Source organism: Anoplophora glabripennis, unplaced genomic scaffold, assembly GCF_000390285.2.
Source record: "Anoplophora glabripennis isolate ALB-LARVAE unplaced genomic scaffold, Agla_2.0 scaffold1041, whole genome shotgun sequence".
Classification (NCBI taxonomy): Eukaryota; Metazoa; Arthropoda; class Insecta; order Coleoptera; family Cerambycidae; genus Anoplophora; species Anoplophora glabripennis.
The window spans coordinates 111,533-134,754 of record NW_019417123.1 but is presented as its reverse complement, the minus strand read 5'-3'; the positions used below and the strand labels follow the sequence as shown (position 1 = coordinate 134,754).

Below are 23,222 nucleotides of genomic sequence, written 5' to 3'. Positions count from 1 at the left end.
CTTAACAAATTATATACTAAAACCTTCCTCGATAACCACTCTATCCATTGGTGAAAACAGCATGGAAATCGGTGCAGTAGTTTTTGAGTTTATCGGGAACAGACAGACAGACAGACAGACAGACAGACAGACGCGGCGGAGGACTTTGTTTTATAATATGTAGTGGTTAAGCGTATAAGAAATATGCATGTCTGACTTCATCTTTCTTTATTAAACTAGAAACCTTTTTAGCTGTTAATAATTTATTAAACATTTTTGGAATGTTTTAGAAGTAAATATTATACAATAAAACACAGATTCTTTGAGTTAAAATATTGTGACTCTTGCCATTTTTCCTTTAGCCGCTTTTTTTTTCAAGATATATCTTGCCATTTAAACAACAAGTTCCTTCCCATACTTTTGGTCAAAAAAATTGTTGTTTTCCACTATTGCAAAATTTTAATTTAGAGATCTACTTCCTGTAGCTTAAAATCCCTAAATTATCTTAGGCAATAAACTAAACTTGACAAAGATGTCCGTGAAGTTACTTTTTTGTAGGGCGCCGAGTTAACGCGAGTTAAAGGGTAATTTGCTTATTTTTTAAAAGGTTGAGTAATTTTTTTTCGATTTTCTGTCTTTATTAGGCCTTCCCAATACTTGGTTAAAATTAATTACATTAAGACTGAACCACCCTGTATATGTAGAGTTCACTCTTCCCTGCCCTCTAATTGTGTTCTTCCCGTTGAGCAGGTGTACCTTTAAATAAATAAATACATACATACATACATACATAAATAAAAACGTCAAGCTATTTGGCTTGATTACTACTGAATATAATTTCTTTTAACGACATTAACACTTCTACTTCTTTCAGGTGCATACTTCTACGCCAGCACACATAAAGTTGCGGACAAAAATGGATTTAGACTGCGGGACGAAAACGGCAAAGGGGAAGTTATTAGGAGATACCGAAAAGAAGGTATAACGATCACCTTACCCGAGGGCAAGAATTTGAACAACGTAAAAATATTCTACGTGTGGTGTGAAGATTTTGATGTAAGTACAAGAAAATGTAACTAACTTCCGTTTAATTTTATTTTATGAATTGTCAGCGAAACTGTGCTCTTAAAATATTACAGATACACCTATATGTGTCACCCACAATTTTTTTTTTTCGGCGTATAACAGAAATGTGAAGATGTAATGTAATTTATAGAAAATTTTTTATATTTTTCAAAACCTATGTTAGAAAGATATCTGATCATCGGGTTACAGAGATACAAATCTATTATCTTTTTTTAATGGAATATTAAAAAATAATAAAAAAAAAGAACGATTCCCTATAATTACAGTGATACAAAATTTGACGAATCTATCTTTACCAATAAGGGAGTTGTAGATCAAAAGGAGGTACCATAAACATAACAAATAGTAATTTCTTTTTAACACATTAAATTTATGGCATATTCTTTTAGTCATATCTGCCTTACTATTCGACGAAGAATATCTACAAATACTCAGGATGTTCCATATGAAAAAACAGCTTAGTATCCCTATAAGCCGATGCTCCGTAATCATTAATTAACAGCATGTCACCCTATACCAGTATATTAAAAGGATAAAACACGTTGAGAAGTCCAAAACAAATGCCTAATTATCCCAAACAAATGCCTAACATAGGTATTGTCATTGAATACGTTGATTGGTCACCGACTTGGTTTGATTGGCCGCAGAGCTTCCGGGCGTCGGCACTCCTTGCTGGGCAGCGCCACGTCGTGTAACTCTATTGGGCACAGGTGACAAAATCGTAGGCTGATTAGGAAGATCGTTCCATGCTCTACTTTGAGTCCGAAGACATAATGATGCACTTCCCTTGCTTTTCAGTTCAAAATTTTTAGGGTACCAACTGACCCTAGAATGTTTTGCACTGAATTTGTTAGTTGCGCTGTGACTCTAGTGTTATTACCACTGTTTTTTTTTGTGTGGGTTAGGCACTAAGGATTGTTATCTGAGGACTCCATAGAGTACCTGTAAGCTCGGGAAGCAGCATTTTTCACTGCGCCTCGTAGGAGGCCTAGTGTATGGCAGCTTAACAGCTGGGTACTCATTGAGGGTCTTCGCCGTAGGCAGGTTAGACCTAGGCGAGTAGCTTGGGGACTATGGTGAGCTTGGAACTCGTGTGGGTATTTTTTAGAGAGAATATAACTCGGAAAATATTTTAAGAAGTATTTGATTTATTGATATTTGTGTTTCGCAATAAATGAGGACATGTATGTAGTGGGTATAATATAATGTATAATTTGGAGTGAGAATAAACTCTGGCCAGGTACACTGGTTACTAAACTGCCGATGGATTGAGTTGACGTTTGTCCACAGGCAGAGATATCTCCGCTAAGGGCTCTTTTGCGTGACCTGGTTTAGTTAAGCATCATTTCCACTTCTTGGCTGTGCCTTCCAGTCAGTTTTTGAACCTATGGAACTAGAGCTCTCTCCAAGTTGCCTTTTTGGTTGTTACTCCTGTCATTGGCTTTCGGTTGGGTTCGAATTTCGTAGAATTCGGAGAATTTTTAGTATACGAAATCCAAACCTGGCACGGCTGTTGTGTCTGATATGGTTGATGGCTGCTCGAAGCAGTTTTAGGCGCGACGGTGGATAATTTGGAAAGTGAGATGAAACTTTCAATTTCCGGCTCTGGGTCCTTCAGTACATCGTCCTCAACTCTTGCTGTGATCAGCTATGCATATAGCCACTTTTGATGGCTTCGCGCTTCTAATTGGAAACAGTGAATTTTTTTAATAAGTTCGTGACCTGTATTGTGACAGTACCCCATCGCTGTAATTCTCATATTAAGAACAAAATTTCACTACAAACATTTTCTACCTCTTCTTTGACGATTTTTTTAGTTCATCATCATGAAAACTAAATTATAAAAAATTTAAGATTCAAAAATATTCTGCTGTAAAGAAGTTTTATTTAAAATATAATGGGAGATCTATCAAAATAATAAAGGCTAAACACTAAATACGTATCTCGTTAATACTGCCTCAAAAGGCGGGTATCCATTTGTGTCAAATGCCCCGTAACGTAACACCGAACATGTTACGTTACAGCTAGTGGAGACGGAAAATTGTTGCATGCTACGTGTAACAAATTTGACACGCGTAACTAATCCGGGACGAATCATCAGTTGTCGGTTTTTAGTCGTCGCATCAAAGGGATGCAACAGTACTTTCTGCCACATATTGAGACGGGGTTACCCTTTTGGCCGTAACGTTGCCTGTTGCACGTGTGATTTCGTCTTATTTTTTGTTTCGTCAGTCTTTTGTATATGGTCTGGGGTCAGTCTGTTTTCTGCAATGACTAGGAAGAGTGTGTTTTTCTGTACTTGTGCCCTGTAAAGAAAAGATTTCGGAGATTTCCGTTTATTATTCTTCAAAATTGTATGATGAATAAAAATATATAACGCTGCTGCTAACTGCAATTGCAATGACGAATCCATTATTGCAGTCAGGTTCATACTGCTAGTTTATGTTCCTGTGTCGTCTCGTAACCTTATTTTATTACGTTACGGAATGAATGATACGACCAAAACCACACATACTTTCGCAGCGAACCGTGTCACCTTGCAACAGGCTGTAACATGTTCGTTGTTACGTTACGGAGCATTGCCACAAGTGGATACCCGCCTTTAGAGTGCGCCAATTAGTGCCTGATATTTATTTCTTTCATTCCATAATAGGTACAACGTAATAAATTACTCGGTATCAGAAATTAGAACGATGTTTAATATCACATAAAGTAGATCAATAACGTTAACAAAATCACCTGCTTACGCTCCCTTAATGTTTTCTTTCTCTACCAAATTTCATGCAAGAAGTGATTTTGATAGAAAACACAGGTTTTTAATTAAAAATTGTAAATTTTTTATTGAAAATATTGCTCAACAATGAAAACGCGTTGTTCTTTTGTGTAGTGCTACATTTTTAATAATCCTGAACTGTGAACTGTAATGCTATCCTGCGTGAATTGTGGGACACTCGATACATGTACTTCCATTAAAGCATGACATGCTCAAAAAAATTGTTTATATTAATATATTGAATAGGTTTTCATAAATAAACAATAATTTATTAATAATTACATGTCTTCAAAAAAATATATAAAGTGTAATATTTTGCCAAACTAGTTTACACTGGAAGTTATTGCAAAACTTTAAATATTCAGGTACACAGAAAACAAGGAACATTCTCAAGAGAACGAGAAAATGAAAAAATTGAATAATTGTTGACTAAATATTATTAAAATAGTTATTACATCAGAAATTAGCCTTAGATTTAAAATAATACCATTGCGCCAGCTAGACTCTAAGAGATTTCAAAAATAAATATAAAAAAAAGGAAATGAAATCATTTGACAATTTTTTAAGAAAGCGGAAAGCAATAGTTACGGAAATGAAGTAAACTAAAATCTGCATTAATTTCGCAAAATTAAGAAACTGTTTTTATTAGACACATGCACAATAATATTTTGAAACAAAATTGGTAAACTAAAAATATTCTTCTAGTACAATTGAGAACTTAATTTATCGTATAAATTTAATTATCCTTTAATAAATCGTGTTTAATTTATTAGTTATCTAAAATTCTACACTACATCAATCAAACTAAAATATAAACATTTACCTGAACTAGACCTAAAGTAAGTAAGTAATAAAACAGACAGATTAACTGTATTTACCTGTAGGAAGTCAGTTTTACAAAGCCTATAGGATTTATTAAATCATAAAATTTTTTCCATAATTTATGCACCAATAATTTACTGAATGACTGTTAGTACATGATTTGCACATGGCTTGTCTCTATACAGATTTAACGACCTATATCAATATTAATTAAAGCTTTTGATAAATAATGCAGTAGATAATAATAAATGTTTAATAGGAGTATAACAACACTTTGTAGGCTGTGGAATTTTCTTTCTTTTTTCAGATTAGTCATATCTTAAAATGTTATCTACTTAGCACCTGTTCGTTTTATACAACAAATAGGAATAAAATAGTTTCACAATGAATGACAAGTTACACATAGTGTAACAGAAAATATGGGAAAATAATTTGGGAAAAGCTATAAACATATGTTTATCACACGGGCTGTCAAATACAATTATTGTACACTATAAAAATATGATTTCTAGTCACAGAAGTGACTCCATTTTCTGAAAAAAAAATGAAAATAAAATAAATAAAATTAAAAACTTCATCTAGTATTTACACTAATAAAAATTTTATGCAAAATTACACAATGGATCAAGGGTCGGCAACTGGCGGACCGCGGAAGGTAAAATACTGGACCGTCAAAAAATTTTTGAAAGTATAAATTACTCAAATAAATTACCTATTTAAAAAATGTTTTTTACGTTTAAGTGCCAATCTTATCATTTTTCTAGTATTTTACAATTGTGTGAGTGTTTTGAGTTCTTAATGGTTAGTAAGCAGATTAAATTTGAGTCCAAATTAAAATAAAAAAAAATAAGAAATATGAATTTTTTCTGGACCTCGTTAAAAATTTTCAGAAGTATCCGGACCACACCTAAAATTACTTGCCGACCCTTGCACTAGATCATTGGTTATTTTGACACCATAGTAAGTAATGTAAATTCACATCATACAACGTAAAGTTACATTAAGCATGTGATTTTACACTTTTTGAGTAATTCACCCAACATGTTTTTTTTCTACATACTTAAATATTTTTCCAAGGCAGGTTATGACATACCTAAGCGAAGGGATAATAACATTAAATAAATTTAAGAAGATTTATTACTGCAGTAAATGACACATACTATCTAGAGTAAAAAATAAAATTCTTAATTATATCTAAAAATGAAGCATGAGGTAGAGTAATCATAAATAACAAAAAAGTTGTATAACAGGGGCGTAAGATTAACAGTTTTTAAAATACAGCGACTATTAATATTGGGAAATTTCATCACAACGTGACAACAGCGCTCAACCTGCTGATGCACACCACGAGTACACGCGGCAGACTTGTCCTACGGAAAAAATGTAAACAATTATTATTGTGAAATATTTAGTAAATTTCAAGACAATTATTTCCAGTTTTTAAATAAATAAAATAAAATGTATCGATTTTGTAGTAAGAAGATAGTGTTGTGGTTAAATTTTAGCTCGAATTTTAGTAATTATATATCTCTTAAGACAGGAATTTAACTTTTAATTAAATTACGTATTTGAAAAATATGTAATTAAAGTACCCAAAGATTAATAGGTATTAAAAATAATTTAGGTACTTACCAAAAAGCAAAATTGAGTAATTTTTAAACGCACAAGTACAAAACAAACTACAACATATGCTCGAAATGTCCACCACCATTTTCGATGCATGCACGACACCTTTCAATTTTGGCCACTTCTTGGCAACATTGAACTGAAAACAAAATATGTATAGTGTAAGTAAAACAATAAGTAAAATAGGTATCAAATAGTAAGCTACAATCTGGATGTCTGCGTGTAAAGGGTAAGCAAAGTTCAATATGGTTATTTTTTATGTTTCTCATACTCTTCAATAACTTGAAATAAATAATAAATGAAGATATACTCAAAGATTTATATAATTTATACAAAGTTATATTATTTACTTACCTCAGTATTATTTATAATACGCTACAAATGAATCTAAACATGCCTACGGAGCAAATAGCACAATTCTCTACACACATGCGGTAACACCACACCGGGTGATAACATGATTGGTTGAGCCAAATCAAGTGATGTAAATTCACACTTGTATTTGTATATTTACATTAAATATAGTAAAAACACATAAATGATTAGAAGTAATATATTTTAAAATGTAAAAGTACAACGTAAAAGGTGAAGAATACAATCATAACAAAAAGAAAGTATAAATTCAAACATGTAATTCTACACAATATAGAATATATGTTCATTTCACTTACACATGTATAAAAATCATTACAAATATGTAAAAAATTTCTACAATTTTATCACTGTAGTACCAAATGTATTTTATTTTTTTCTTAAATATGAGTAATATAAAATTTAAATCAAGACTAAAATATTATAAATTTGTTTAATTTCTCCTTAAGAAATGGTGTGAAGTAGTATGAACGAATTAAATATATTTTGCTTATTTTCTCTTGTATTTACAAATTAATGTAGCTGCTAAGAAATTTCCAAATATTTCAGATAATTTAGTAATTATGTTAAACTTTTGGTTATTTAGAAACGAAAACGATTGAAAAAAAATTATTTTATTATTTACATACTAAACATACACAGTAGGTTTCACTAACACAAAATACAAGAACATACATTTGAATTTAAGCTATTGTTCATGCCATTTATAAATTATTAGCAGACTATTAATAAAGGCTATTTTTAAGTGTAATTTTAATTACTGCAATGATTGTTTACTGTTTTTTTATTTAAGAGAAATATATCCAAGGTAACATTATGCATTCCAACAACACTTAAAATGTTTCTTTCAAGGTTCAGTTGTAATGAAAATACCGACACTGATATTTTATTGCCAAATTTAATTCAGTAAATAATAGGTGTAGACTAATCTTTCATCTTTATGTATAGAACGTTGTTTTTAGCAGTAGTCTACTTCGGTTTAATAAATTCCTTTCTACTTCATTAAGATCGGTAATACCTATTAGACAAATTTCTTTTTCTATTGCTACTTTACCTTTCAAGTGAGTTTTAATTTCAAATTGCTTTCTAACGTTCTCGGAAGCTAGTGTAAGTACTATCACTAAGTTGACATTCACAAATACGACAGGCTATGACTAGAAATAAGAAAAAATGTTTATATAATCGTAGAGAGAGAAATGTTGTAAGGGAGCTATCTGTAGTCTCTTGATTGTTGTCTTATTCAGATACCTTCAATAATTTTCAAGAAAGAGTAATATTTAAAACTGGATATTACTGTGTATTGGTTTTGAATATTATGATCAATGTTGCAATAAAAAGACGATAGGATGCACCATTTGTTAATAAAACTGATTTAAAATAACCTTAAAATGTCCTAAATTATAAATCATTGTTGTCATGAAAAACAGTATCGGCTAATCAGAAATTTTGGAAATAACAATGTCCTATAACATAAGTTATGGCATTTGTACTACCTATTTATATTGGGGTCTTTCTTGCCGCTTTCTCTATTCGTTGTCTTTTCTTTATAGTCCATGACAAGTAAGTATTTTCCTTAAATTTTTCTTACCTTTCTCTAACCACATTGTTCTGTTCTGTCGCCTTTTCTTTTTTTTTTCAAGCTTCTACATACAATATACTACTAACCTATTTGTCATTAGACATCATAACTATGTGTCCCAACCACCTGGCTCTTTGCATCTTTCCTATTTATACAATGATATTTTACAAACTAAATAAAGTTAATGAAAACTTATAAAGCCTAGAGTACAAGGTGATAATTTTTTGATCAACATGAATTATTGCTGTGCCAGGTGTTCCTCAGGGCTCTGTTTCGGGGCATTTATTATTTTCGCTCTTTTTTGGTGGCATTATTGCTGTACTTCAGTGTGAAACCATACCGGCAATCTAAAATAAATTTTCCATTAATTCCATTTAAATGTGTCAGTAAGTTCGAGATTGTTTAATAATTTTAAACAGATAGTGTCATTAGAATAAATCGTTTCGTATTTGGTGGCTTTAAGCCTTTCATAGCCCATGCTGTTACTTAAATTAGTATTATATTTTTTTCGGATTGTTATTCCGAGACCTTATACCTGTTTGTTGTCAATCATGTAAATGATGTGGTTGCCAATGCCTGCAAAAATTTTGGATTAATTATAATATGAAAGTTTAATGGTAGAACATGCTAATCCTTCTATTTAGCAGTTATGTGAGGTCTAAACTTATAAGTGCAATTTTTTGTCCAGCATTTAAGAAAATCTAAGGAAATTGGAAACAATATCTCTTCACTGTACCAGTTATACAAGTTTTCTTCAGGATATAAGACAACTGACAATACATTGCACGCCTGTTGAACATACAGAAAATCGCATATTATGGTGTTATAAACATAATCACTCCCCACAAAATGCTTTTAGGAAACTATTAACGCATGAATTAATCACAATTATTGAGTATCTTTACAAATTTGGTAGAAAAACAAACAGGAAAGGTACATTTTCCGTTGTTTACATGTTCTCCGTCATTTTTCAATGCGAAAAATTAAAGGAAGTTGCTCTAGTTTATCGTTACGCTACATCACTTCCTAGATGGATCTACCTGTTCTATCGTTTTCTTGCTAAAAGTGCTATTTCTTGTCTATAAAACACCAGGCTTAAATATACATCAGAAGTATGGAATTCCAGATACGAGACACACAGAACTACAACTGAATCGATTGAGACGTATTGTCAAGTTTTTTCTCATATTGACTTATTTCTAAATTTGTTTGACTTATTGATCTCGTTCTTATTTAAATTTATTCACAATTTTATTGATTGTTCCATACTTTTTTCACGTTTTCTACGCAACATTATCAATCATTATTATATTTATCTACTTCGAAAATCGAACTCGTAAATTTTCCATTATACTTAGCATTAATTACAATTCCATAGCAAGCGAAACTATATGTGTTCAATCGTTAGTTAAGAAATATAAAAAACAAAATATTGCAAACTTCAGTAATATCTAGAATTGAATAGAAGTAAGTGTATCTTTCAATTTTGACTTTGCTGTTTATAACTTGTTGTTTAATGCTGTTTAACTTCTTTATTTATAATTTCATAATTTTATTTATTATATAATATGATGTTTTTATTTTTGATATTTCATATAATTAGAGTTTTCCCTGCCTGGTTTGTGAAATAGTAAATGAATAAATTAGTAATAACTATATTCTTCTCGTCAAAAATTCTTCGTCATCCAATTATTATAAATAAACAGTATTCTATTCAACTTTTTTCATTAAAAAATATCACTAATGACGATTTGTTACATTTCAATAAAATATTATTTTTATCAATCGATTTTAAAAATATTAACGTCTTATCAAACAAAATTGTTACAAATTATTTTCAAAGCATATTGTATATGGACCAAATATAGAACCTATCGAAATGATACAAGAGTACCTTTTCACTGTAAGATTGTGAAACATTTTAAATTGAATGGCATAGGTACAAAAGAGTCAGACCAATACAAGGTTTCTTCAGAAAATAACCAAACTTTATTTTTTAAACGTTATTATTATATTTATTGGTCCTTGCCCCCTTCGAAGTAGGTACTCCACTTCACACACTTTTCCCAACGGTGTTTCCATGTCGCGAAGCAGTTCTGGATAGATTCATTTGAAATGGCCTTTAAAGTATCTGACGAATTGGCTTTGATGTCATCAGTACTCTGAAAACAGCGTCCTTTCAGCACTGATTTTAATTTCGGAAATAAGAAAAAATCGCAAGAAACCTGGTCTGACGTAAGCTGAGTATGCAGGTGCATTGTCTTGGTGCAAGAACCATGAATTAATTGTCTCGCCACAACTTGTAAAACGCTTTGATACGGTTCACTGTTTCACCTTGAGGCAAGAATTCAATGCACAATTCCATTAAAGTCGAATAAAACAGTGACATTGAATAGAGGCCGATGTGCTTTCTTAGGGTGTGGAGATCCTTTATCAATTCATTGTGATGATTGAACTTTTGTCTCAATGTTGTAGCCATAAACCCTGCTTTCGTCTCCAGTTATGATCCTTTGAATGAATGTTTCATCGTCATTGGATTGTTCAAGAAGTTGCAGACAAACGTCCACACGATTTTCTTTCTGTTGTTCAGTCATCAAACGAGAAACACATTTTGCTGCAACTCGATGCATGTTGAATCTTTCAGTCATTTCAAGGCATGGCCCAATTGAGGTGCTAATCTCTTCTGAAATTCCTCAGACAGTCAATCGGCGATTGGCACGCATCAGATCTTTGACTTCTAAACGTGGGAGTCATCAATGGGAAAGTTTCACTTTTTTTTCTTTTCTTATTAAGTTCCTTTCATCGTAAAAAGTCAATTGCCACATAAATTTTAAATTTTTAATTAATAGTTTTCCTATAAAAATATATATAAATCCAAAATAATTCCCTATGCACTAAAACGCAGTCTTAAACAAAGACGGCTGACTCCTACGTCACGATCCGGTATCGGTCCAAATTAAACGAGTCGTGTAGAGTCGTGTTCTGTAGTCTGTCTCACTCTTACTCATTTGTGTTTATGCAAACTACGTGTGCCGGATAGATTTTATATTACTTACTTTTACTTAACACAATATTGTTAATTATTTTAAAAACTGTATATTCTATGGCTACAGAAGCTGGATTTGCCCAAGAGCAATCTGATAATTTGTCAAAAACAGATGTTCTATAAAATATGTTTGCATGATTTCTTCCTCATTCTCTCATCCTTTGGTACATTAAATAGTTTGTTGGGGGCAGTTAGTGTTGTGGAACTACACATGGGTACTATAATATTTATGTTCAGACACTGTTATGTTTTTCACGTTCTCGTGTTGTAATTCTGATCCTGAAGCCGCCGCATTAAAACTGCCTGGGTAGATATTGTGAAAATATTCGTAGACTCTATGAAAATTAACGAAACTTGTCTTTAAATTTNTTTTTGTCCAGCATTTAAGAAAATCTAAGGAAATTGGAAACAATATCTCTTCACAATTGTACCAATTATACAAGTTTTCTTCAGGATATAAGACAACTGACAATACATTGCACGCCTGTTGAATGTACAGAAAATCGCATATTATGGTGCTATAAACATAATCACTCCCCACAGAATGCTTTTAGGAAACTATTAACGCATGAATTCATCACAATTATTGAGTATCTTTACAAATATGCTGGACAAAACAGGAAAGGTACATTTTCTGTTGTTTACATATTCTCCGTGATCTTTCAATGCGAAATCTTAAAAGAAGTTGCTCTAGTTTACCGTTACACTTCATCACTTCCTTGATGGATCTACTTGTTCATTTTCTTACTAAATGTGCTATTTCTTGTATATAAAGCGCCAGGTTTAAATGTACATCAGAAGTATGGAATGCTGGATACGAGACATATTGTGTATGGACCAATTTTATTCCGAAAATATAGAACCTATCGAAATGATACAAGAGTACCTTTTCACTGCAAGATTGTGAAATATTTTAAATTGAATGGTCCGCATAGGTACGAAAGAGTCAGACCAATACAAGGTTTCTTCAGAAAATAACCAAACTTTATTTTTTTAAACGTTATTATTAATTTTATTGGTCCTTGCCCCCTTCGAAGTAGGTACTCCACTTCACACACTTTTCTCAGCGGTGTTTCCATTTCGCGTAGCAGTCCTAGATAGATTAATTTGAAATGGCCTTTAAAGTATGTGACGAATTTGCTTTACAGTAGTCTGACAACGGCGTACTTTCACCACTGATTTTATTTTCGGAAATAAAAAATATCGCAAGCAGCCAGGTCTGGCGAATAAGAAGGGTAAGGGTGGACAGTGATATGATTTTTGGCACAAAACTGATAAATTGACAAAGCTGAATCTGCGGGAGCATTATCATGGTGCAAGAACCATGAATTGTCTCGCCACAACTCTGGTCTCTTTTTGTGGATTTTTCGTAACCGTTGTAAAACGCATTGATAGTACACACGGTTCACTGTTTCACCTTGAGGCAAGAATTCAATGCACAATTCCATTAAAGTCGAATAAAACAGTGAGCATAACTTTGACATTGGATCGAGACCGACGCGCTTTCTTCGGCCGTGGAGATCCTTTGTCAATCCATTGTGATGATTGAACTTTTGTCTCAATGTCGTAGCCGTAAACCCAGCTTTCGTCTCCAATTATAATCCTCTGAATGAATGTTTCATCGTCATTGAATTGTTCAAGAAGTTGCAGTCAAACGTCCACACGATTTTCTTTCTGTTGTTCAGTCATCAAACGAGGAACACATTTTGCTGCAACTTGATGCATATTAAATTTTTCGGTCAAAATTTCAAGGTCTGACCCAATTAAGATGCTAAGGTCTTCTGCAATTTCTTAGACAGTCAATCGGCGATTTGCACGCACCAGATCTTTGACTATCTGAACGTGGGAGTCATCAGTCCAGGAAGTCGAAGGCTTTCCTGGTCGAGTATCACCTTCAATTGACCCCTTTTAAATCATGAAAACTATTTGTAACATTGCGCACGATCCAGATAATTATCTCCGTAAGCTTGCTTCAAAAGTTGAAACGTTTCCGATAAAGTTTTCCCCAGTTTCAAACAAAATTTTACGTTGCATCGTTGTTCCAGAAAATCGCACATTTCAAAAAGCGTTACTAAGCACTTAACCACGCTGCACCCAAATAACAATATCAAGAAAATTAAATGAGATATCACCAACCCAAGAACATGTGATTACAGAGGAGGTTAAGCGAAACGCAATGTTGCCAACTAAATATTTCCATTAGCGCGTTATTCAAAGAGTTCGGTTATTTTCTTAACAAACCTAGTAAGTATCTATCTCACATCTACCGTCTACACAACCTGGGACGTCTCATGCTAAAATTACTAAATTTATTATTTACCCATTAAAAGTAGCTGCAAACGATGCCAGTAACTAACTTATACAATTTACTATAACCCACCTAGTGTATTTTCACTTTATATAGTTTCATCGTTACTCCTCCATGTTCGACTGAGGCGGTGGCCACGCACTAAGCGAAAACACTTTTTTTTTTTAACGCGACGTGCTTCCTCATCCACCTCAGTCATCACGTCGTGCCAGCAGAGCACGAAGCAAGTTTATTTTCTTATGGAATCGTTTTCTTCTTGCTTGGACCTGTTCACTTCCTACAGGGCGTCTTATGGTCGCACTCCGTCGCTGAAACGAACGGCACTGTCTTGACTGTTCTGGGGCTCAGGGGTCGGTACCGGTACTGTGGGCGAAAGCAGTCGTAATCCTTGCAAAACGCTCGGCAACGGCTACTAACTTCTACCGATGAAATCCCTTCGTTGTGGCACGCGCTTTCCCGAATTATTAGTTTATAGTCCGCAATGAAAATTACAGTCGTACCACCTGCACCCGTTTTCCTTGTGAAGTTGTTAACGAATTCTTTTATAGAGTCAATTGTTGGCCGGTGCTCAGACAACTGACTCCTGGTATTCCTCAGTCACGCGAATAAGATAGCAAAATAAAAATAATTGCGACCTGGGAGGGTGGTTGATGAAAGTTAAAGTGAAAGTTAAAAGTCGACCGTCGGGCGTCCGTACTCTGACTCGACTTGACTCTCTTTGTCCAGAGCAAGTGTTCGAGGCGGACTATTCAAATGCTTGGTCGCGGCCCTTCGACCAATGGGGTGCGTCCAAACAAAACTCGCGAGAGTGAATAAATCGACTGAGCACGATGCTAGTAACTTCCACAAGTTACTAAATTTCAGTAGGTAGGATTTTAATACCTGTCTAATGTAAATTTTTAGTATTTTTAGTACTAAATTCCAGCATTCGATTTAGTAGCGACTTCAATGCAGTGAATATGAAACAACTTTACTGTGCCAAAAACCTGTATGTACGTAGACGCATTGTTTCGATGATTCCCGCATTTAGCGTATGGAAGTAAAATAGAAAGTATGTTGCCAAAAACGTGCTCAAAGTGGATGGAGGACATTACAATTAAATTGGTGCAGTTGTAGAGGAATGAGGAGTGCCTTTGGAATACGTGAAGCAGCGATAAAAAGAATTATAGAGGCAATGGGTAGAGAAGATTTTGGTCCAGTAGGTGGCATCGATAAAATAAAAAATAATTCCTCAGAAATTCAGACTTTAAATGAAATGATGTGTTTTACATGGCAAACCCTGTTCATGAATGAATTGGCGACTGTGGAAAAATTGCAAGCTATCATTAATATGAAGCTGCATAGCATTTGCAACTGAAATACAATGTCTTGCTTCTACGATTTGGGCCCAAAGTGCATGAAATTATACTAACAGTCCGCGATCTAGTCATAAATGAAATATCCTAAAATTTATTTTCAGGTTGCCAATTTATCCAATGTCGACGAACTACAACCATCAGTAGGTGAAAATGGGATATCACACAATGAAATACCGTCAGCTAGAAAAGTAGTAAACGAGGACAATGATGAACCAACTGTAAAATATAAGAAAATAACGAAAAGACAACTTAAAGAAGACTTATATCGATGAGCAATATTTATTCACAGTAGGGAATCAGAAAATGAATTTGATATTTTCGGAAAAAGTGTAGCGGCACAGTTAAATAAGTTGCCTCTTTCCGAAGTCCTTAGAGCTCAAGGAAAAATTCAATAGCTTTTGACACATTTCAGGCTATCAAATATCGGAGATGCCAACACATCATTGGATTGTTCCAGATGCAAAACGACTTATACACCTCCACAATCACACGAACCTACCACTACCACATCCACAGAATCAGAGAAAACTCTCATGTCCTCATATTTGCACGAACCATCGTCCGATATCAAAGGAACTTTCCAAAGCAAATGAAACAACTTCGGAAGTAAACACAGATTTTAACTGAACTTAAAATGTTTTTATTGGCAATCTGCTAATAGTATATACATACATATAATCTTTCAAACGGTCGGAAAATGAGCCGTTTTTCGCATTTTGACAGTGGCAGAACTACCATGTTGCAAAAGAGAACAACGTAGGTAGGAGGTGGGCCACAAGGACGCCAAACTAAAAACTATTCAAGGTCAAGAAACACGGAAAGCTCAATGTCATAAATTTAAATACACAAAGCTTCGCTTCGCCCAAGCCCGATTTAAAGTATTTGCCCAGTTTTAGAAAATTATATATGTATTTTATACAACGCAAATCATTAAGAATTGAAACCTCGAATCTAGAAATCCTAGAGATTAGAATATGACAATTGGGTAAAATATGTCTTAAAACAAATATTGACGATTTTGGAGATACAAGCTGTAGAAAATTAAAATTTGAGGGTGTTTGTAATACCAACTTAAAAATTGTCGTTTTACAGTTTTTGATATAACAAATAATAATTTCTGACTAATTCTGGCCCAGCTCATAGGTGGCACTAGTTATACTCTACAGCTGTGGTAAATCAGGCAATTTTTTCTTTGCATATTTGTCATAAAAGCCAGTGGTAGTTGTACTTGCGAAGATGATCTACATGCTGAAATAGTGATTCTCGTTTAATGTCAACAGTTCTGTCGGGTTTCTAGACATTAGCTCTTAAATATTTCAATGCACACCTATTATTTTCTATTATTAGAACCAGTTTCTCTCCAATAAATTCATTTTAAAACTGAATCCATGTCTGTCACTTATTTATGCAATCTTTATGGCATATATTGATTTAGCTTCCAAATAAATTTACTAGGAGATGGAGAAATCTGTCCTTATTCTATTATTTGAAATGGAAAACAGAAATAGAGTTATGAGGGCTAACTATAATTAAAGGTAAAGATCCCTTAGGCTCATATAAATACGCCAACCAATGTTAGAGACACCGTGAGTCACTATCTCTAAGAACCACACGAATTCAACGCTAATGGATATTAGGGAAAAGCGATCACTGCTTTTAATTCTTAGAAGTTTTTCAGAGAAAAAAACAACTTTTACGTTATTTTAAGAATAGAACATTCTCAAGATTACATTTTTTGGTTACATTACCGTTATCAAGCACATTATCTATTTTTTTTATTAGAAATGCAATTTTAAATAAAATGTGTATGAATACATTTTCATTAAATGTCTACAAAATCATTCTTGAAAAACTTTTAAATTTAACTAACCAGTAAAAAATAGCATAGTGTAAATTTATGAGTGAAATTATGAGTGAAATTATTTTTAATTTTGAGTACTTCTAAGAATTTAACAAAGAAATGAGTTTATCAACACAATTTTTAATTAGAAGAACTAAGAGATGTTAAGATGAGAACAAACTGTGTAAAAATTACTCCATTCCCTGTTAAGATTAAAAAAAAAGTAATACTTATCTTGTTTATTTTGCACTAATTTCAAGGAACCTTGTATAACAGAGGAAAACTACTATATGCCTCACAGTTTTTTGAACTCGTGCTATTATTCCGCAACATCTCCTATTACATTAGAGATTCCACTTCGGATAAATCACGTAGAAATTAAATACTGTTCGCTACATAACACTATCGAACTCATCGGCTTATTAAGACATACTTTTACCGTTTATTACATAACAGATTAAATTGTATGCCATTAAAGATGCAAAGATTTATAATTATTGTGTGTACTGCTGTTAGTGATGAATATTTTACTATTTAAATGTTTCCTTTTCCTTATAAAGCAAATTATTTAATTAATATTACATCGGAGGAAAAGAAAGATAATGAATATTCTGCCATTATTAATCTTGAACATTAAATCTCACGACAGGATGTTACGTAAATATTAACCACTTGTTTCCATAAATTGTTACTAAAAATTGACATTTCAATATTGTTAATATTAGTACATAATAAAACGATAAATTTGTGTCTAAGTAATACATTATTTCTTGAAAAGCTATACTAATTTAATTTTTCAGTCTCTAATTGATTTAATAATAAAGCAAAGTAATTTCTTTGGTTTTAAAGCAAAAAATTTGGATTATTTAGGTATTAAACCACATTCATTCAGAATTAAATTACTTCAAGAAATCAATTTAAAAAACAAAAAAGTTGTAAAATTAAGCATTTATGTAACTAAAATAAAAAGGTTGATGGTTGCTTTTTTAATCACTATTTTTATTAATCCTGGATTAAACTACATAGCATTAGTTTTATTATGAAATGGTCCTAAATGTTTAACAGTAAAACAGGCAGTCAATATTACTGAATATAATTATTTTAACCACCGCGTGACCTCGTTCCTTATTACACCCAATTAATTCCTGTAGGGAATTTAAATATAATAAATATTTAGAGCACTTTATTGGTGCAAAATTATGCAATATTAATTATCTGTTAAAATTAATATCACCGTAATTTTATTAACCGTAGCGCAACCGATCACGATTGATTGATTAGATGAGGTGAAAATAAGAGAACATAACAATTTTAACCGCTAGTCGTTTACTGCATAAACATTTTTTTTTAAGTCGCCCCCTTGTTGCAGCTGCGTGGCATAACAATATTCAATTCATTTCAGTTATTAAATGATTTATTAGATTTACTTTTTGTAATATTTGTAATTTTTCTAAAGTTACACCATTATTCTTTGGCTTTGCATTAAAAAAAATAATAATGAACTGGGGATGAAACCTACGTTTCTTTATGGTATAGTGATCCTGTAGTCAAAGTCAAAGTGATTACAGCGAACAAAAAATTAAATAAATCTGGGATTGTTCTGTATCGGTACAGTAGCAGTTACGGCGTCGATTCCAACAGATGTCTTGGAAATCTTAGATATGTCATCACTTCATATTGTGATGAAAATAAAAACAACAATAGTGGTATACTCCATCAAGAATGATAATAATTGATGGATTATAACAAGGTCATGAAAGCAGGAGCTTTATTTTAGAAATGAGATTGCGGAGTGATTAGAAAATTCAGCATCTAAAGGCCTTTCAAGATTCAAATCGGGAGAAAAAAAGTCGACATACTGACTGAAGAAATGTTTTCAAATCAGACAATGAAAAAGGAACTAAAACAAGAGGATGTGGACTGAGCCTCAGGTAGCTAAGAAGCTATTATTATGAATTGCTAGTCTTCCACTCAACTATTTTATTAAGTTTTTTTCTAGATATGAATTCTCAACTAACATACCCTTCAATTTCCTTAATAATTCGTTTGTAATTTGTAGATGTGTTAGATTGCGAATCATGTATTTACACTGTAAAAAGGTTTCACTCAAATTTCACTTAATTTCACTCAATAATGTATCAATTTTTGTCCACACCCGATCGAGTGAAATTTTCACTCTATCAGTATGAGTACAACTGAGTGAAATTATTGCATCAGAAATGAGCGAGTTTTACTAATATCTGTTAGTTAGTTAGTTACTGCTAACTATCAATTGAGCGACTTCTGACTTTATTCTAAGTATACATACATATAAAACCAATTTAACGTTGACTTTTTCTCTAATATGATTTAAATTTAACTATTATTGAGTAATTTTTTACTCAGACTTGGTTTTTAATTAACTAAATATTGAGTGCAAAAATAAATCACTCATAAATGATTAATTAGGATATACAGTGTTGAAATTAATTCACTTCGCGGGGCCTCTTCATGTCCTGGCTGAGACCGTCCAGCTGAGACCCGCCGCCGCCGGCTAAGGCCTGCTCTCCTGGCGATTACGCTTTTCTGGCGCACAGAAGCAATATGTAAGTGGTGCCTTCTTCACGGCGCCATTTAAATTACTCGAAATTAATATACATTTACACTTACTCAGTAATGAGGAGATTTACTCTGATTTAGGTACAAGTACACCAATTACGAGTTTATGTATTTATTTATTTAAGGAGTACCTATATTTGAGTGAAAGTACTGAGTTCTAATTTAAATATACTTAATCACAAATGAGTAAAATGATCAAAATTCAAAATTCAGTATTGAGTGAAAATGTACTCCATAATTTCACTCAATGGATTCAATATTATATTGATTTTAATCGTGTAGTTGTAATACTAATGGTACACTGTAAAAAAAAATCTGTGGGAGTGAAACTAAAATATGCGCAGTGAGTGAAATTATTGAGTATATTTTCACTCAATATTGAGCATTTTGATAATTTTACTCATTTGTGATAATATTTGAACTAAAACTAAGTACTTTCACTCAAATACAGGCACTGTTAAATAAATTCTGCAGATAAACTCGTATTTGGTGCTCTTGCAGCTAAATCGGAGTAAATGTCCTCATTCTACGGTTGTCGTGCGTTGTCTTTGTCTATTCCCATCGTCTCCATTAGGCATCTCGTGGCGTGGTGTATTGCGTATAGTGCTGGACAAGTATCCGTTTATCCGGTTATTTTGGTGACCATTGTGTTTAAATGATTACAATAATTAAAAACAATAATATATTGAGTCTCGACTAATATTTGATTAAATAAACGGAGAGTTAAATTGTTACCTATACTTGCTTATGTATTTGTAACGCACAGTATAGGTTATGGTAATCTATTCGTCCGATCAGTTAAACAATTCCTTTAATCGAGTCCTAAAATATTGTCTCTAAAACAGATCTGTGTAGAAACCACTGTAGCAATTCTGGGTAGTTTATGATTTTCATATAATGATATTTAAATTAAAATTTCAGTAGAATATATAGTGGTGCAAAACCACTCCAGATATTATTGAAATGAAGGCACCGCCCCCCTTGAAAATTTTTATAGTACAAAATTAGTCAATAATAGTTTAATTTAAATCATATTAGAGAAAAAGTCAACTCTTAGTTAGTTTTACATACTCAAAGTAGAGGCAAAAATCACTCACTTGATAGTTATCAAAAACTCGGATTTGAGGAAATTCACTAGCTTCTGTTGCAATAGTTTCACTCATAAAATTTTAGTTGTATACTAAGTGAAAATGTCACTCAATAGGTTGTGGACAGAAATTGATACATTATTGAATAAAAGTTAGTGAAATTTGTTTTCCAGTGTAGTTGATGCATCTACCACCGCTCACAGATTTTCTGTACCATTTACATGGGAATGTATTACGAAATAAATGGTATAGAAAACTATGAGCCATGAGTCCAATCAACTACCTACTAATGTTGCTATTTTATCTACATACTACTACCAAGTAGTTAATATTTAATAAATCATGCAAACGTGGTAACTTTGAAAGCGCATGCAGTTAGGTTCGTGTTTTTAAAGAATAATTTTCCTTTGTAGCTCTCTAACAGTTGATTTAAAGAGGTAACAAGTGGCAACACTGATAAATTCACCAATACAATTTACTGTTCTACTTCAGAGACTGATTTACGCCAAGCAGTGATGGAATATACAGGGATTTAAGTGCAGTTTTAAAAAAATTATCAAATTAAATTTTTTAGTAAAGCAAATAGTTTCCCAATAAATTGTAGAGCACATTTTACGTAACATAAAAATTCAGCATATCTTTCATAATGATCTAAAATTATTATCGAACTGTTTACCAAAAACTAAGTGAAATTACTATTTTGTTTGTTGTAATTAAACAAATATATCTGTTAGTTGCGTTCTTCATCTAAAGAAAATTGACTTAAAATTTAAATACAATATTTTAAAATAAAATATGTAAATTACTATTTCAAAAACGTCAATTCGACGATATAGAATTATAATTTGTAAACAAAAATAATATTTATTATATTTTAATAACCCCATTTCTAATACTCGTTATAATATAGCTGTTATACAACATGTTTTCATAATTTTTCCTAGAATACGGTTAATAGTTGAAATTAATAATCATGATGTTCACACACACCAAAAAACTCTTAAGTAGAAGAACGACACGTAACATTAAAATTGTAAATGAACCGAATCCGACTATTACCATATAGATTATGAAGTCGCACGAAGTTGAGAATCTTTCGCCAAATTTAAATTCGAGAAGTTTGTCTTAGGAAACTTTTCAGAGATGTTGAATACCTCTCGAGAGTTGTTACGAAACCGAACCGGCTTACTCATTCTGTTGAACTTTGACACTTCGCTAGATATCTAACGAATACTATAATTGGATATTTAATTATTTGACTGGCAGTTATATAATTTACTAGAAATTAAATGGAGAATTCTATTTTATATTTAATATTACAACGTAAGACACAGGTATTTCTAATTAGGTGCTATGGTATTGTTTTCTCACAAACCATGAGACAATATTTAGTGATTAATAATTATTCGGGATAAATCTATATTTGTTACTCTTTTAATAACTTTTAAAAAATTTTAAATTTCGATTTTCAAGATTTATTCGAAAACTTATACGAAAATAAAAAACGGTTTCTGAAGTCTACTTTTGCTCTTCTATTTGATTGTGGGTTTCGATTTTCAGTGAGTTGTATATATTTCTTTACAATTTCGTATTCAAATGCCACATAAATTAGTAAAAAATAAAAGAATAAAATCTAAATGAGATAGGTACAATTTATAGTTATAGAATAAAATGTACAAGAGCAATATTGTTTCAGATGTAAGACATAGCCTCGTTAAGTGATTTTTTTGTTAATTTAACCCTCAAAGGTCTTACTTGGGGTGGGCTACCTTAAAGGTCACACTAGTGCGAATTGGGATTTAGCCAACTTTGAACCTTTATGTCGTCTTTGTTTGTTAATGAAAACAGCATATTTACATTAAAACTGTTAGTTTTGAAAAAATTATTATTTATTAATAAAAAATGCTATTGAAAAAAAAAACATTTTCGAAAAATGACTTTTTTAAAATTCGTATTTTTTTAATAAATAATGGTTAGAGAAAAAGTTAAAAAAGTTTAAAAAATACCCCATATTGTTAAAATGATATCGATTTTTCTCGGTATCTCGCGTATAGTCATATATTTAGGCATAGTTTTTGAAGTTGTCATTTTTGGCCCTTTTCTGTAAATTGACGTTTAATTTGCACTCTTTTGTATAAAAATATTAATTTAAATAATATTATGCACAAATATTGACAAATATTTATGTTACAATTAAAATATTAATGAAAAAAAAGTGTTTAAAAAATTATTAACAATAACTAAATAAACAATGTTCTAGTCTATTCGATACGTAACTGAGGTGAAAAAATCGGAAATTTGCATTTCAATTCATTTTATTTCTAGATTATATGATACAAATTCTGCCACACTTTTACCCACACGAAAGCCACACTAGTGCAAATTCGCACCGACTTTTCAGATTCTCTAGTTTGGCCGACAATAACATACTGAGGATAGGTATGGTACGGCTCGACTGTTTGGGCTACAAAGGGAATCATCACGGTGGAACCCTCGGTAGCTGCTACCTGATCAGTCCCAGCCGTTAAAAAAAACGGTGGTGGGAATTCGCACTAGTGTGACCTTTGAGGGTTTTAATAAAGTTTCTGAATTCTACATTATAACTAAATGTAAATACCAATATCAAAAAAAAACGTTTTGTAATAACCAACATCCTCGAAAAAAGTACAAAAGGTTCCATATATCAAAAAGAAGAACACAGCAAAATCTTCACGAAGATTAGAATAAAAGTTACAAAAAAACGGTAA

At 32.2% G+C, this 23,222-nt stretch overlaps 1 protein-coding gene across 1 annotated transcript in view; it reads left to right on the top strand.

Moving 5' to 3' along the window:
* Positions 1-853: 853 nt before the first annotated feature.
* LOC108913837 (protein Skeletor, isoforms B/C-like) overlaps positions 854-23,222 on the top strand; it is a gene marked incomplete at its 5' end in the record, with an annotated part of 107,014 nt that continues 84,645 nt past the window's right edge. The window contains one exon of the mRNA XM_018719477.1: positions 854-1,035. Coding sequence (XP_018574993.1) covers positions 854-1,035 — 182 coding nt within the window. The remainder of the gene's footprint in view (positions 1,036-23,222) is intronic.